At 42.4% G+C, this 16,036-nt stretch overlaps 1 protein-coding gene across 3 annotated transcripts in view; it reads right to left on the reverse strand.

Annotated features, from left to right (window-relative positions):
• The window catches only part of LOC120552550 (glycogen debranching enzyme-like), a 54,085-nt gene extending 39,392 nt beyond the window's left edge, over positions 1-14,693 (reverse strand). For 2 of the 3 annotated variants that reach the window (XM_039790694.1, XM_039790693.1), the window contains exons 1-7: positions 14,615-14,693; positions 13,964-14,174; positions 11,663-11,832; positions 9,407-9,610; positions 2,959-3,140; positions 1,443-1,554; positions 818-941 (exon numbers count right to left, since the gene is read on the reverse strand). In XM_039790694.1, coding sequence (XP_039646628.1) covers positions 818-941; positions 1,443-1,554; positions 2,959-3,140; positions 9,407-9,610; positions 11,663-11,832; positions 13,964-14,174; positions 14,615-14,654 — 1,043 coding nt within the window. In that variant the 5' untranslated portion in view covers positions 14,655-14,693. The remainder of the gene's footprint in view (positions 1-817; positions 942-1,442; positions 1,555-2,958; positions 3,141-9,406; positions 9,611-11,662; positions 11,833-13,963; positions 14,175-14,614) is intronic. The other variant, XM_039790695.1, reaches the window with a different exon arrangement.
• Positions 14,694-16,036: the final 1,343 nt, after the last annotated feature.

The raw sequence follows: 16,036 nt of genomic DNA on the forward strand, positions 1-16,036 counted from the left end.
CATATGATGTGACCTATGATGACCTGATGTCTAAGCTTTACCTTTAGTCTCATCATACCACTTCATGGTGTTTCTGGAAATTCCACCACAGGTGGAACATTTGCACCCCAATAAGAGAAAACACAGCAAAAGAAAACCCCACATTCAATATTAAATCAAGTTAACAGTAATGTGAGAAAGAACAAAGCAGGCCTGCCTTGTTGCTCGATCCAAATGTTCTTGAAACTTTTTTCAGCGCGTTGCTTGCTAGTTTGACGTATGTTGTTGTTTCCAGAAGCAAACTGTTTGAGAACAGCAACACAGAGAGCGGAATGTCACGTGCGGGATGCTGTGGACGAAGTACACACGGCGATACACTGGTAAGAGCTAATGAGGTTTAACCATCGATCAGCTAATTTAAATAACTCAAGTTACTGTATTGTGTCACCAGTTAACTTTTCAACAATTTAATATTGTATGTGGGGTTTTCTTTTGCAGGGTGCATATGTTCCACCAAAACAAGTTCCTTACTGAGACTATTTCGCAGATTCACGTCGCTGCATCTGGAGCCCAAAACGATTGTGACTGGTTTAAAGCAATGCAAACAAGCCATAACATTTTTATTCCTATCCTAGAATGTATCTGTGATGTAGCCAGATCTTACTCCACAGCCTTGTAGCAATAGATCTAGCAATGCGAGACTACTCGTATTACTGTAAAAGCCTGCAGATTTGTTTATTTACAGATTTTGCACTCCACTTAGTTACAGTAATATACAGTCAAGCCTACTGTTCCTATCCCATAGGAAGTAAAGTCCAAGGCCAGAGAGAAGAGTCACCTGTGAGGTGTGAAAATATCCAGGGCAGAGTTCATGTCCACTGTGTTTCCAAAGCGTCGGTGCTGAGGGTCCTGAACCACCTTCAGCTGCTTCTTACACTCTGGACTTGACCCGACACCTGAACCTAGACAGACAGGCAGACAGACGGACAGACAGAGAGACAGACAGAAAGACAGACAGACAGACAGACAGACAGACAGACGGATGGACGGACAGACGGACAGACGGACAGACGGACAGACGGACAGAGGACAGACAGAGAGACAGACGGACGGACAGACAGACAGACAGACAGAGAGACAAGGGTGTGATAATTACAACAAACAGCAATATATTTCACAGATGTTAGTCTCGTCCACATATTACAACAAAGCTAAATTTGGCATTTAAAAAATTACTGAATATGGGTCATACTGAAAACACTTTACATAAGACTTTTACAGACTCATCAGTGGAATAATTCTGTAAATTATCACATTTCCCTGTGTCCCTCTAACATGTGAGTGGACACTTATCTAAGTTCAGAATGAAGACTACTACTACTACTACTACTACTATACTTTGACTTTGTTGACTTTAGAAAAGTGTGTGACTGAAGCATGTTCCTTGGTCATTGTTTTCTCACCAGCCTGCAGCCGCTGTCTGAACTGCTCCACAGCTTCATCCACACGGACCTGCAGGAACTCCCACAGCCTCAGCCTGGAGAACACCTGGTGCCACAGGACGCCCCGCAGGGCCTGACACACACACACACACACACACACACACACACACACACACACACACACACACACACACACACACACACACACACACACACACAAACACACAAACACACAGACACACGCACATGCACACACACATAGCATTAGGCCATATGTTTCTGCCAGAACATATTTGCTGTTGCCAATTAGTTCTACGTGAAATAAATCTCCTGGTTTCATTGCACTGTGCAGATTTATTATCCAAGGGGTTATGGGAACAACATCAAAAACTAACAAATCTGGTTTCTGGTAAAAAAAATATAAGATTTGTGAGCTTATGCATAGTGTTAGTTCATGCAGGACACAGAAGTCAATCCCCCTCTTATTGAATTTCTATCAGTCACACACCAATCACAGCCGTTCTCACATCAAGCCGATCCTTTTAAATGGGCCTCCCTCCTCACTGGTCCCTGCTACACTGACGCTGCTTCACTCACTGCTGCTGCTGGCAAAGCTTTGCCTCCACCTTCCTAGTTCAGAGTCCTAACATGACTCAAAGTTTAAAATGGTTTTCAGAGACTACGTTTACATGCACATAATATTGGGTTTTTTGCCCTTACACTGAAAAAGCCGATTTTCCGACTAAACTGTATGCTACACAGCTAATGAAAGTGAACATTCCACTAATATTCCCTTTTACATGCTGTCGTGCAAAATAGGATTTTTCAAAGACTTGTTGGACCGTGTGAACACAGCGTCCCTCTTTTATTCCTTCAACCAGCTTCTTGAAAAGGTCGACGTTGCAATGTTTGCACATATCCAAAAACCTGTTGATATCCGAGTCTTTGATAAAGTTTAAAAGTAGCTGTGTTTCTCCTTCTTATCGGGTCTGTAGCCTTCCAAACTGTTGGCTGGTTGGTTTGTGTACAGAAACCATAGCAACGCACAGAGCTGACCATAAGTCATAAACAGGCAAGAGGCCACAAACTGGTTGTAAACTGTGGTAAAAACCCTGATTGAGACACATATTCCAAATGCGCTGTATACATGTCCAAAAAAAAAGCCGCTAAAACCCAAATAATACCGACCTATCCCACAAGTCTTAATCAGAAAATGCTAAATTTGGAAACAGGCCTTACTGGGAATATGCTATTTACATTACCTTTACGTATAAAATTCAGAATACTGTCATATTCAGAATAATAGTGGAATATTGGTGTGCATGTAAACGTAGCCACTGTCTTGCTTTGGAGCATTAATAGGAGCACAGCCATCAGGCCAAGCATAGCTGTATTTCCATTACGTTGCAATATATGGTTAAATCTGTCGAGAGTGTTCCTGACTGAAGTTATATAAGATGTTAAAATGTGCATGAGGTTTTAACATGACATTAACTTCAACACACAAGTACCCACAATTAAGAATGCATATGCTCACATTCATGTTCCATTCATCTTGAAAGAGTGCTGGTACTCCTTGTTCAGAAAATTTCCCATCAGCCACCTCAAAGCTGAGGTGCCACAGAGCTCTGTCTAGGAGCCACGCTGGTTTCAGATGAGGAGAGTTAACCAGGTTGTAACCACACTCAGGATGGAGGTGAATCCACCCACTGCTAACCGCTAGAGACAAGAGAGGAGAGGAGGAGGAGACAAGGTAAGAGAAGAAAAAAGAAGAGTGTACAAATGAATTATCTTTTTGAAGATGGAGAGGGATTCTGCTGAAGGTAACTCGTTCCAGCACTGACAGAGCAGGAGAAGAGTTTGGATATCCTGCCCCGCAGTGACAGGACAACTAGTCATTGTAATTTGGCTGACTGTAGCAAGTGAGCATAAAGCCGAATGAAGGAATTCTGGCAGGTGGGGGCTTTGCTAGTGGCTGCAGTACAGTAATATTATAGTAAGTCTCGCATTGCCAGACCTTCCTCCACAGCGCTGCGAAGCAAGGTCTGGCTAGTCCACACAGCATTCCGGGATGGCAGAAAAACATGTCAAGACTAAGACTTTGAGGGGTTGAGACCAAGTCAAAACTAAGACCAAGGCAGGGCGAGACAGAGTCAAGACCGAGACAGCCAGAGCTTCTACTGTCTCTCGCATTCACTTTCTTGGGAGTACGTGTTTAAGGGGGCGGGGAGAGGGGGTTAACGGTAAGAACATTCAACTTAGAATTGAGTCAAGTTATTGTTTGCATTTGAAGCAGGAAGTTTTACATCCAATCACAGTAACGACGTTGACACATAAAATTAGACAATGCAGAGGCAACTTAGTGATATCCCTGCAGTTGTGGTCTTGACCGGTCTTGAAATAAAATCCAGAGTCCTCTTCATCCGAGACCGAGACAAGACCGATTGACCAAGTGGTCTTGAGACTGGTCTTAAGACCAATACCGATCTCAAGTACTTTAACACTGGTTGTGTGGCTCAGGTTCTACCTGTTTTGCAACACCTGGGAGTTGCTTGACATCCTTCCCAATCCTTTCCTTATTTTTATTTACAATCTATTCTATAATTATGTCATCCTGATTGGCTATACTGTAATTTTCTGTTTATCTATCAATTATCTATCAAAGAATGGACAAAATCACTGGAGATCTCTTAAAAGTTTGTTTACTTGAGTCAGTTTACAGCACTTCAGCATAAGTACAGAAAATGACTGAAGGTTGTTCACAACAGCATCTTTTTAAAGGAGTTGGGAGTCAAGTTAGTTATTCGGTTCATGCAATCAGTAGCTTTTCTTCTTGTCTCTGGTCAGGCCCGGCATCTCCTCCACATTATGCACTCTGCCCTCAGGGATACATCCTGTGCTCTTTCCAAGGTCACTCAGCTTTCATGATTAACACATGAAAGACAGACATACTAAAACAGCAGTTCGGATGCAAATGGTTTAACAAAGAAACTGAAGCAAAACCATTCTAAGCATAATTTTTCTAACAGGGGGTGTTTCCTTATGCGAATCAAGGGTCTTAGGACAGAGGGTGTTGTATGCTGTACATATTATAAAGCCCCTTGAGACAAATTTGTGATTTGTGATATATCGGGCTATATAAATGAAATTGCTTTGACTTGACTTTGACAATTGAATTTTGAGTTGCTTGACAATAAAAGAAGTATTCAAACTACATTGATGATAAAAATTCCGCGTGAGGGTAGGTTTTCTATGTGAAGTTAGCTGTCATGTCTTGACAAAGTGCACCCTGTTTCTATTAGCAGTCTATCTATGTATATGACCTTCAGCATGAATAGAGACAAAATGTCAATGAGGAAACTGAGACGGTGATGCAACAGCCACAGCTGCCTGCTGGAAAGGCCAACTGTGGTATGTTTCCACCGCAGCACTGCCACTATCCTTGTTAAAAATAAAACAAGATATGTTCACTCATCATACTGAGTCACTGCAGCAGATAAAAATAGGATACAGCACAGAAGAAAACAACAGTCACTCTATATCACATTGTACCACACACAAAGTGTGTTCAACCCTTGCAATAGTTCCTCAAACACAGCAATTATTAAAATTCTCAAATTCATAAAATCATATGGCCCACATAAGGTTGTATATTAATTTGTTTACCTTAAGTAGTAGAAGTAGTTTAGTTTATTTTGAACAAATAATCATAATAAGAACATGTACATTTCAGAACAAGCAAGAAAAAACAACAAAAACAAAACACTCAGCAAACATATCTTTCAAAATGATTGTAAATTATTCAAATAAGGATTCCCATGTTCAAAAAAGAGAAGGAAAAAGTAAAAAAAACAACTTTCTGGTTCTACCTCTTTTTTCTACTTGTGTACTTGTATGCATCATTACAATTTGGGTTCAGGAGTAATTGTTTAACTGAGACAGTAAACTGCTTTTGTAGAATGCCTGTGGAACGGAGTGTGTTTAAATATGAAGAAGGCCTTAGAATCTGTCAACCATTAAATTACACTGCTTAAACTTCATAAATATTGTACATATCTGCATCACCTCCAATAAGCTCCTCCAATTCTCCACGTTCGAACGGTTTCAAACCTTCTGCCTCAACTCAAAATGACCAGCCTGGACATAAGGTGAGACTAGAAAGCAAATGCACAGTATGGAGCTCTCAAAACATTTGTTGTTACAAATTGCCAGAGACTCAACTGTTATCCAAAAATCAAATCAGTACCATGAATCAAAACTACTGTATAATCATGGAACAATTATGAGACAATGGGCCTCTGATACCCGGTTTAGCTCACGATACATCCAAAGTAGGCTAAGTTACCGTATGCAACACTGGAAATGCATCTGTAATTTATTCTTTTATTGTAATTAATGATTTTCTGTCTGAGCAAAACATTCATTGCGACTAAATGACCTCCCCATAATACTAGCTCAGTAAGATACAGTGGGTGATACAGCACCGTAAAGAAAAGACCTTTACGACAGCAGGTGTGGTAAAAACACTACCGTCCATCCATCCGTCTTCGTCCGCTTATCCGGGGTTGGGTCACGGGGGCAGCAGCTTCAGCAGTGATGAATATCACAAACAGGATATTCCCCAGAGCTTTTAGTATTTCTGGACGGATCTCATCAATCCCTGGGGCTTTGTCACTGTGAAGTTGTTTGACTACCAGTGATCATCCTCCAGCTCTGCCTCTAACATAGAGGGCGTATTAGTCGGATTCAGGAGTTCCTCAAAGTGCTCCTTCCACCACCCTATTACCTCCTCAGTTGAGGTCAACAGCGTCCCGTCCCATCAAAGTTTCCATAGCTTCAGCAATGGAAACTTTGAACATTGTCCACTCGGGTTCAATGTCCCCGGCCTCCACAAGGATTAACGAAAAGCTCCGCCGGAGGTGTGAGTTGAAAGTCTGTCGGACAGGGGCCTCCACCAGACGTTCCCAATTTACCCACACTACCCGTTTGGACTTACCAGGTCTGTCCAGAGTCTTCCCCCACCCCCTGACCCAACTCACCACCAGATGGTAATCTCTTCACCCGAGTGTCCAAAACATACGGCATTAGATCAGACCAAATCAATCATTGACCTTCCACCTACACTTACAGCCCGGTCTCATGGCAGTTCGTGTTATTGTAATCTATTGATACGTGTTCACGGAGACGTTTTTCTTGTTTTTTACGTGTAAATGTCACGTTATTTTTCTCGTTTTTTACGTGTAAATATCACGTTATTTTCTCGGGGAAAGGACGCTCCATAAGCCGGGAAACGTTCACGGAGACGTTTTTGTCGGTTTTTACGTGGCGGACAACACGAAAATGTTAAGTAATGTATTTCAATGGGAAGCATATTTTGTGGCCACAGCACGAAAATGGTAGGGAGTAATATAAAAAGCCGAAAATCCGCATAGGGAGGTTGGTCGGAGTGGTGGATGGGTCAAACAACACAGGACTTTCAGCCGGGCGAGCGAGGATCGCGTCCCACATGTGGTGCTTTGTGTGGCGTTTTGTCCCGCGTGTTACTGTGGCGCGTCTCCCGGTATTTAAGGCGCCCTTTCCCCGTAAGGTTTTTCCTAAACCCAACCTCCGCCATCCCGTCCCCAGCGGGCCGCCTCGCGGGCGCCTCCCGGCTTATGGAGCGTCCTTTCCCCGAGAAAATAACGTGACATTTACATGTAAAAAACGAGAAAAATAACGTGACATTTACACGTAAAAAAGGAGAAAAACGTCTCCGTGAACACGAGAAAAATAACGTGACATTTACACGTAAAAAACGAGAAAAACATCTCCGTGAACACGTATCAATAGATTAAGAATAACGTTGACATTTATACGAACTGCCGTGAGACTGGGTTGACACTTATGAGCATCCCTATGTTCGAACATGGTGTTCGTTCTAGACAATCCAGAGGCCCGTTCCAGAAAGCAGGTTTAGTGAAAACTCTGAGTTTGTTAACCCTGAGATGAGGGAAACTCTGGGTTTTCCGTTCCAGAAAGAGAGGTAACTTAACCTCAGAGTCAGTTACTATGGTAACTGAGTCTGTGAACCTAACCTGGTCGGGAGCAGGTTTTCTTCAAAAAGCCTTGAGTTTCTCTCAATCTCCTCCCCTCTGAGAGGGAGGAGACTGAGAGAAACGGGGGAAAAAACTTGAGTTTCTCTCAGTCTCCTCCCTCTGAGAGGGAGTAGAAACTCATTTCCTCATTCATTCATTCAGTCTGTATCAGGCGCATTTTAATGCAGTTTTATCTGCATGAATAAAAAAACGTATTGGTTTATATTAGGCTAGATTATAAAACGTTTTTTTCTCAAACATGTCATGTCCTTTTGTCGACGATCCCATTGATGAAAAAGCTGTATTAATTCACAGAGAGTTTACGTCGGGATTGAGTCCCGACTATAGATGTATTTTCATTTCCACATAACCGATTTGAGAGGTATTTTTTATCACAGTCCATTAGATATGTAGATACCTTATCCGTCCTCATATCACTAACATCAACCATCGTGGACAGGCTTTAACATCCCAGCAGATTCTTTGTATCGCATTACGTTTTTTGCAAACAGCAGTTTTCTTAACAACAGTGTAGCGGATCATACTGTAATAGTAAAGCCACTGTATGCAGAGCCATCAGAAAAGTCTGACTCGCTCTGAAACGTTTTTTAAACGTTTTTGTAGTGTTCCCTGGACAGTAGAGCCAAAGAAATACATCATTATACATTATAGTTCTGTTAATGATCATGGTGCTGCAGCCTCAGAATGGGATTAGTAGGCCTATAGTTTACTTTTTCGCCCGCAGGATTGCACCTAAATGAAATTATAGGTGTAATACAATTCCAGTTTTCACCAGTAATATTATAAGTTAACTGTGATTAAATATGAAATTAATACACTGTGAATGCGTACGCATTGACTCGAGCAGCAATTTTCTCCCACACCAATTCTCTCTCTTTTGCAGCAGCAGCTGCTGTCTTGCTTTTTTTTAACGAAATACATGTTCAAACTCACTGTTTGTGCGCATGAGTATTTCCGCCGACCCGTTTGTTTGTGGTTGTTGCCATGGTGAATCGTAGAATCATGGTTCCATTCATACTGCCTTTTGTGCACGCGCGTAACCCTGAGTGAACATACTCCGAGTTGATTGAACCAACTCAAATCAGCTGTTCTGGAACCGAAAACTCAGAGTTTCCCATCTCGGGTTAAATCAACTCAGACATCAGGGTTAGACTCAGAGTTTGTTAAACCTCCTACCTGGAACGGACCCCATGACTAGCACATAAGTCCAACAACAAACAACAACTAGGGTTTAGATCAGGGAGGCCGTTCCTCCCAATCACTCCTCTCCAGGTGTCTCCATCATTGCCCATGTGCACGTTGAAGTCCCCCAGCAGAACTATGGAGTCCCCGACTGGAGCTCCATGCAGGACTCCATTCAAGGTCTCCAAGAACGCTGAATACTCTGAGCTTTTGTTTGGTGCATTTGCACAAGCAACAGTCAGAGTTTTTAGCTGCGCTCAGCCGGGGGTTTGTGAGTATCCCCACACCCCCCTGGCGCCTCACACCCTGGGCAACTCTGGAGAAGAAAATAGTCCAACCCCTATCCAGGAGTATGGTTCCAGAACCAAGACTGTGCATTGAGGTAAGCCCCACCAGATCTAATTGGTAGTGCTCCACTTCCCACACAAGTTCCGGCTCCTTCCCCCACAGAGATGTGACATTCCATGTCCCCAGAGCCAGCCTTTGCCGCCCGGGTCACACTACCGCTTTTGTCCAAAGCAGTCGCTAGAATCAACACAAACTGAAAGTTACATATAGCCACTTTAATCAACAATGAAAATAATTGTTAGTTGCAGCCCTAAAAGCCCCCTCTCCTCCTACACAGGAGCAAGATATCCAGTATGAAAAGGGCAACAAAAAGACTCCAAACGACACAGCCGTCGTTCAGTAATCTAACTGCGACATTACCTGTGTGATTATAGACCACATCACTGATGCAGACCATGTTCCAGTCTTTCCTCAGCGTCTCCACCAGATTACCGACATCTCCCCAGGTATAGTGCTTCCCCTCAGGCGAGAAGTCAGGGTTTAACTCCAGCTGATCAGCCATGGAGTAGCAGAAGCCAGACACACCAAGCTTCTGCAGCGGGGTGAAGTGGATCATGTTGTAACCTACACAGAACAGAGCCAATAGAGTGTTTATTTGTGTGTGTATATATTATATATAATAGTAACATTTTAGATATAGCTTAAACTCATGGGTTAATGTCACTGGGTTGGATAGGTCATATGGCAGAGGCACCTGCCAGAGCTCATACAAACAAAGCACAGTAAAAAGTTCCATAAGAGATCAATGCACGGAAAGATAAATCAGATAGGTTAGAGAAATCACTGCACCTGAGAAGCCCCGTGGTGAGGAGCAGAGAGTAACAACGGTGCTTTTCAGGTGTCACTCTGCCCAAGTAGCAGTTCTTCGCCTTCTGAGAATCTAGTTCCCAGTATGTATACGGTTAGGAGATGGCTGTGTCTCATGTGACCTTGTTATTTGTACACGCTGTGACTATACAAATCACAACATGTAAATAGGAAAATGTTGGCGTTATTTTGTCACTTATTGGGAGCAGTAAGCTAGTTGGAGCCGGTTACCGCCAGGATCTGTGCTAAGCTAGGCTAGCGGTGGGTGCGCCAGACAGAGTTACGACACGCACGGAGATGAGACGGTATGTGTGGACTTATCTAACTCTGGGGGATATGGTGAATAAGACAAAGTCCCAATAAGTCGCCGTGTTCCTTTAAGGTCTGTAGATTGCACAGATTTTTTTTTTAAAGTGATGGTTCGGAGTAATTCACCCTAGGGTCCTTTGCACCATGACCTCGAGCCAAACACCCCCCCAGAAGCTTTTTTCACCTGGGTCTAACACTGGGCGAGTTAGCGTAGAGTAGCGCTAGCCGCTGAGTAGCTTAGCGCGGGGCTAATGGACCCACGTTTGTATAATCTTAATGACCCCACTAATAATGCCCGAAATGATACCAAAGGTCTACACTAGTACAAATAGGTTATGCTCTCATAAAACGATGGATTGGAAAGTTTGTAAGTACACCAGAAGTTTATGAACACTTGCCTGCTCTCTTCTGCTCTCTGTTGCTGCTGCTGCTACCTGCAGTTAGACGAGTGCTTAGGGCCGTCTACAAATTACTACACCGAAAGAATACAAAAAAATATGTATTAATTTAATGATTAAATAAGGTAATGTCTCCAAACTTACCTCAATTATTACTTGTCTCCTGCTAGTTATATTACAGCACTTCTTTAAAAATAAGTTAAATTAAAAATATTTTTGTTGCATCTCTTTCGGTGTTGTAATTTGTAGATGTCCCTAAGCACTCGTCTCACAGCCGCAACAACAACAGCAGAGAGCAGAAGCCAGCAGGCGCAAGTGTTATTTACATAAACTTCTGGTGTACTTACAAACTTTACAATCCATCGTTTTATGAGAGCATAACCTATATGTACTAGTGTAGACCTTTGGTATCATTTCGGGCATTATTAGTGGGGTCATTTAAGAGATACAAACGTGGGTCCATTAGCCCCGCGCTAAGCTATTCAGCGGCTAACGCTACTCTACGCTAACTCGCCCAATGTTAGACCCAGGTGAAAAAAGCTTCTGGGGGGGTGTTTGGCTCGAGGTCATGGTGCAAAGGACCCTAGGGTGAATTACTCCGAACCATCACTTTAAGTCGATCGGGTTAAATCTGTAGAAGGAGTTTGTTTAAGTATGACTCCTAGAAATGGCTTAAACTGAACTGTAAACTCAGAGTGGCTGACTTCCTGTTGAGTTTAGGGTACACCCCCAATAGGATTTTTAGTATGTCTCAATGTTACATATGCGTACCAATTACTTTTTGTGCATACGAAATTTAAAAGAGGGGGCTTCAACTTTTAACATTTGTAAGGGGTGCTATTGAGCCATTTGGTCATACCCAAGCAAAAAAAGAGAGTTTTCGCTAGTTCGGATGCATGTGCAAATATTGATGAGTTTTCATGCAACTTAAGCCCCTTAAAAATGTGATTCATTGGAAGGAATAATAATAAACACAGCCGTTTCAATTGTGCTCACTGCTGGTCAACAATATATTAAATATATTGACAAAATATCCAAATATCTGAATCGTAAATGTAAAATACTTGTATTGAAACGTTTGTTTGTTTGCTGGTCCACTTACCAGTCTCCTTTGCGACCCTGACCCTGTCAAGCCATTTGTCCAGTGGGCCGAGGCACTTGGCCAAGTACGTTTGGCTGCAGATGCAGTCCAGTGGAAGGATGACATCATTGGCTCCCACCCTTAGCACTGGATCTACTATAATGTAACCTCCACCCACTTTCTCTTTATCCCTGTCAAACAGAAAAAAATAAACACTCACAATTGACACATATCAGCTTAATGCATGAACACCAAATGGATTGGACATGCATGTGAAAGAAGTAAAGAAGTAGCTCTAAATGATGGTCAGTGCAATGGCTGATGTCAATTTACCAGGCACTGTAGTCCATTTATTGCGCTTGCACTTGTTTGTTAATTTCCATGTTCCAAGCTTCCGAGCAACAGTAAACACAACACCACAGGAGAGTGTGACCTTGTTATTTGTACACGGTGTGACTAGACAAATCAGAACATGTAAATAGGATAATGTTGGCGTTATTTTGTCACTTATTGGGAGCAGTAGGCTAGATGGAGCCGGTTACCTCCAGGATCTGTGCTAGGCTAAGCTAGCGGTAGTGGCATCGGACAGAGTTACAACCAAGGGGGTAAGCTTCGCTTCAGAACTCGAACCTCCTATGGTGCCATTTTGATGCTACAAAGCGATCACCTCCCGTTAGCATTCCACTGACTAGCATTCATTGTGACGTCACTTGACAGCGAATAACTTTACATCTGAAGCGTTTAAAGACTCTATTTGTCCATTGTTTATTTCTAAAGAAACACGACAATGTATAAAAGGCTCCATTACCTTGTATCTCACGTTATGGCTCCGTAGCAGACGTTTTTATAAAAATAGGCTAATGATTGTGTCACATAGTAGAGGAATTACCGTATAGTACAGGAGAAGCTCGCAGCCAATTTCGACTTACATGATCTGTTTAGGTTTAATTACTAATGTTAACTAGCATGTTAGTGATCAATAATTAGCCTGTGTCTATGTTATCTCCTTACATATACCTACGCTCTCCGTCTCTGTAAGATTGGGAATGATTGAGATTTCTCTCGGCACAGCTACCAGAAGACTTCACACTTTCAGACAGGTTGCTCACGTCACATTTACGTTGTCTCTCTCAGTTGGAGGCTGCGCAGTAACGCTCAGCCATCACCGGAAAAGTGACTTCTAATATCCTTCACTGGTCTCCGTCCAGAACAACGGGATCTGTTGGTCCATTCTTATATACTGTCTATGGTCACAACACGCACGGAGATGAGAAGGGTATGTATGGACTTGTGTAACTCTGGGGGATATGGTGAATAAGACAAAGTCCCAATAAGTCGGCGTGTTCCTTTAATGCTTTGGCTCATACCACAGTGACAGTGATACCAGGTTTAGCTCAAGATACCTCCAAAGTAGGCTAAGTTACCGTATGCAACACTTGAAATGCAACGATGCATCTGTAACATTTAAAAAACACTACCAGTTTTGTCCAAAGAATCAACACAAACTGAAAGCTACATATAGCCACTTTAAAGGTGCTCTAAGCGATGTTGGGTGATGGCACTTCTTGTTGACGTTTGAAGTATTTTCAAACAAAACGAGGCTAGCCCCTCCCCTTCCCTTCCGCGCACTAACCCCCCAACCCCGACCCCCAAATCCTTCTTGTTGGTTATTGGCTGGAACATTGTTTATGTTTGGTGGTGCAGTTTGGCGCAGTTTGTTTTTGTTGGCATTTGTGGAGCCTGGGCTTTCTACAGAGACCGCCTGTTTTACAGTGTGTTCAGGGGACAGGCAGCTAGCAGATAGTGAGGAGATGTTTTTTACAGTGTGTTCAGGGGACAGGCAGCTAGCAGATAGTGAGGAGATGTTTTTTACAGTGTGTTCAGGGGACAGGCAGCTAGCAGATAGTGAGGAGATGTTTTTTACAGTGTGTTCAGGGGACAGGCAGCTAGCAGATAGTGAGGAGATGTTTTTTACAGTGTGTTCAGGGGACAGGCAGCTAGCAGATAGTGAGGAGATGTTTTTTACAGTGTGTTCAGGGGACAGGCAGCTAGCAGATAGTGAGGAGATGTTTTTTACAGTGTGTTCAGGGGACAGGCAGCTAGCAGATAGTGAGGAGAGGTTTGCTTTTGCTGTATGTGACAAAAAAATTTGTAGCCTAAAAAATGTGTGACATCGCTTAGAGCACCTTTAAGTAAATAAGTAATAAAGGGAAGTGACAGTAATAACAGAAGAACTTAACAGTAGTAATAAAATATCAAGTGTACGATATACACTAATTATTGAATATATCATAATGCAGTAGTGGTGACAATGCAACTTACCCACAGGAGAAGTAGTACTGGTAGGATCCAGCCACCATTAGGTCCAGTCTGCAGTATTTATCACAGTCATCCTCCCGGCCGTTTGGGTAGACCCAGTCCAAAGGACGGAACTTTAGGCGATCAAACTTGTGGCCTTTTGCAGGGTAGTTGGTGTAGACCTGGACTTCCGTACCCTGGAGGGTAGGGCCAAGACGGAACTGCAACTCAAAGCCTGAAGACAGCAGGAGAAATGAGGACTACCAGAATACACTGTAAACCGATGGTGCACCTGTTTACAATAAGGGTTCTTTTAAATGAGGAATTAATTCAATTTGAATGCAGCATTGGGTATGAGATTAATCATATAACCATTCCTTTCCTTATTTATGTTAAATCTAAAATAAAGAGCCTTGCTCCCTGTGAAACTTCCTGACTGAATGACAGGTTGAAAAGATGAATTAATCTTTTCAATCAGATAGCCTTGCAATGAAAAGACCAGACTGGAAAAAAGTGCCCAGTTGCAGGACCACACTTTGAAAGGTTAAACATGTAAAATATGGTGAGTGTGTTGTATTATTTAGGTTTAGTACAGTTGCATTGTACTTCTAGCTGATATATTTGTGGTGTAGTGTGTTCAGCACATGCTTCGCTTTAAGTGCATAGTAGTCCTACCTTGTTCCAGACGGAACAGAGCTCGCTCCAGTCTCTCCATGGCAATGAGCAGCAGCAGCAGCGGGCCTGTGCTCGGTCAGCTGGCCTCTGGCCTGTCCTGTTCTATTTAGGCTGGAGAGAGAGACGGCACTGACGTAGCCTGGTAACATGAGACAGCTCTGCACACTTTATGGAGGACCTCGTCTGCCAAACCATTGATACATAATAAAAAGTAAATAGATTTTTTTGTTACTAAAACTGCCTTCCCATGAACAAGCCTTTATGTTTACAGCTCCCTCGGATTGGAATAACCTGCACTGTTAGAAAAGTCCATAGACATATGGGCCAATATACTGTGTAAATATGAAGGAATTTTCTGAAATTATTAGGTGTTTTTCCGAATTTAGAATTTTTGGATTAACAGAAATGTCCGTTAGAGGTACAGAGGATATACTGTAAAACTATAGAATTTTCTGTTTTAGGATTAATAGAAATGTCCATACATGTCAAACATGTAAATGAAGACACTCATCAGCAGTAGGTAGTAGTTATTCTAGACTTAAAGCTATACTGCGTAGTTTCTGTCGCCCCCATGAGGAATTCTAAGTAATGACAACAACACTGTATTGGCCTGCCTCCCTCTATTTCGATTATATGGTAGATTAATCTGACGACTATGAAGAGAAGCAGAGAAGTGGGGGTCCTGGGCCTTGTTAATGAAGATGGCTGCAGAGGGGAAGAAACAGTTTTTATGTCGAGAGGTTTTGGTCCTGATGGACCACAGCCTCCTGACGGCAGTGTAGAAGTGCGCCATCATCTTCAACAGGTTGAACTTCTTCAGCTGGCGTAGGATGTACATCCTCTGCTGTGCTTTTGTTGACGAGGGAGCTGATGTTCAGCGCCCACTTGCGGCCCTGGGAGATGATGGAGCCCAGGAAGCTAAAGGACTCCACAGCGTTGACTGTGGAAATTACTTCTTTTTTTTTTTGCACAAAAACATTTCATAATCATAATACATGTTTTAAAAAAGTGCAGTACAGTATAGACGAATGCATATAAGTCAAATACAGGCAAATGCATGAAGAGATAAAGTAAAAGAAAATAACAAAATATATGAACACACACAAGATATTTACTCCTTAAGGTATAAAGCATATAGCAATAGTTTTGTTCACAGTCATTTGTTATTACAGGTTTTTAGATGTGATAGCAAATGCTTAGATCTGTTTGATTGAATGTAAGAATTTCATTTTATGAAGGTCAAATTAAAAAATATGAAAGACAACCCACTCCCCAAAATAGGTAAAAATAGCCGTTCAAGGGGCTCAAAACATGTAAGGAAAACAGGAACTGGGTGTACATTTAGCTTCATGGGGGGGGGTGTTAAAGAACACAACAGGAGCATGAAAGTATTTTTCAGGTGTGATGTTGTAAACTTTGGAG

The sequence above is a fragment of the Perca fluviatilis genome, chromosome 22 (genome assembly GCF_010015445.1).
Source record: "Perca fluviatilis chromosome 22, GENO_Pfluv_1.0, whole genome shotgun sequence".
Lineage (NCBI taxonomy): Eukaryota > Metazoa > Chordata > Actinopteri > Perciformes > Percidae > Perca > Perca fluviatilis.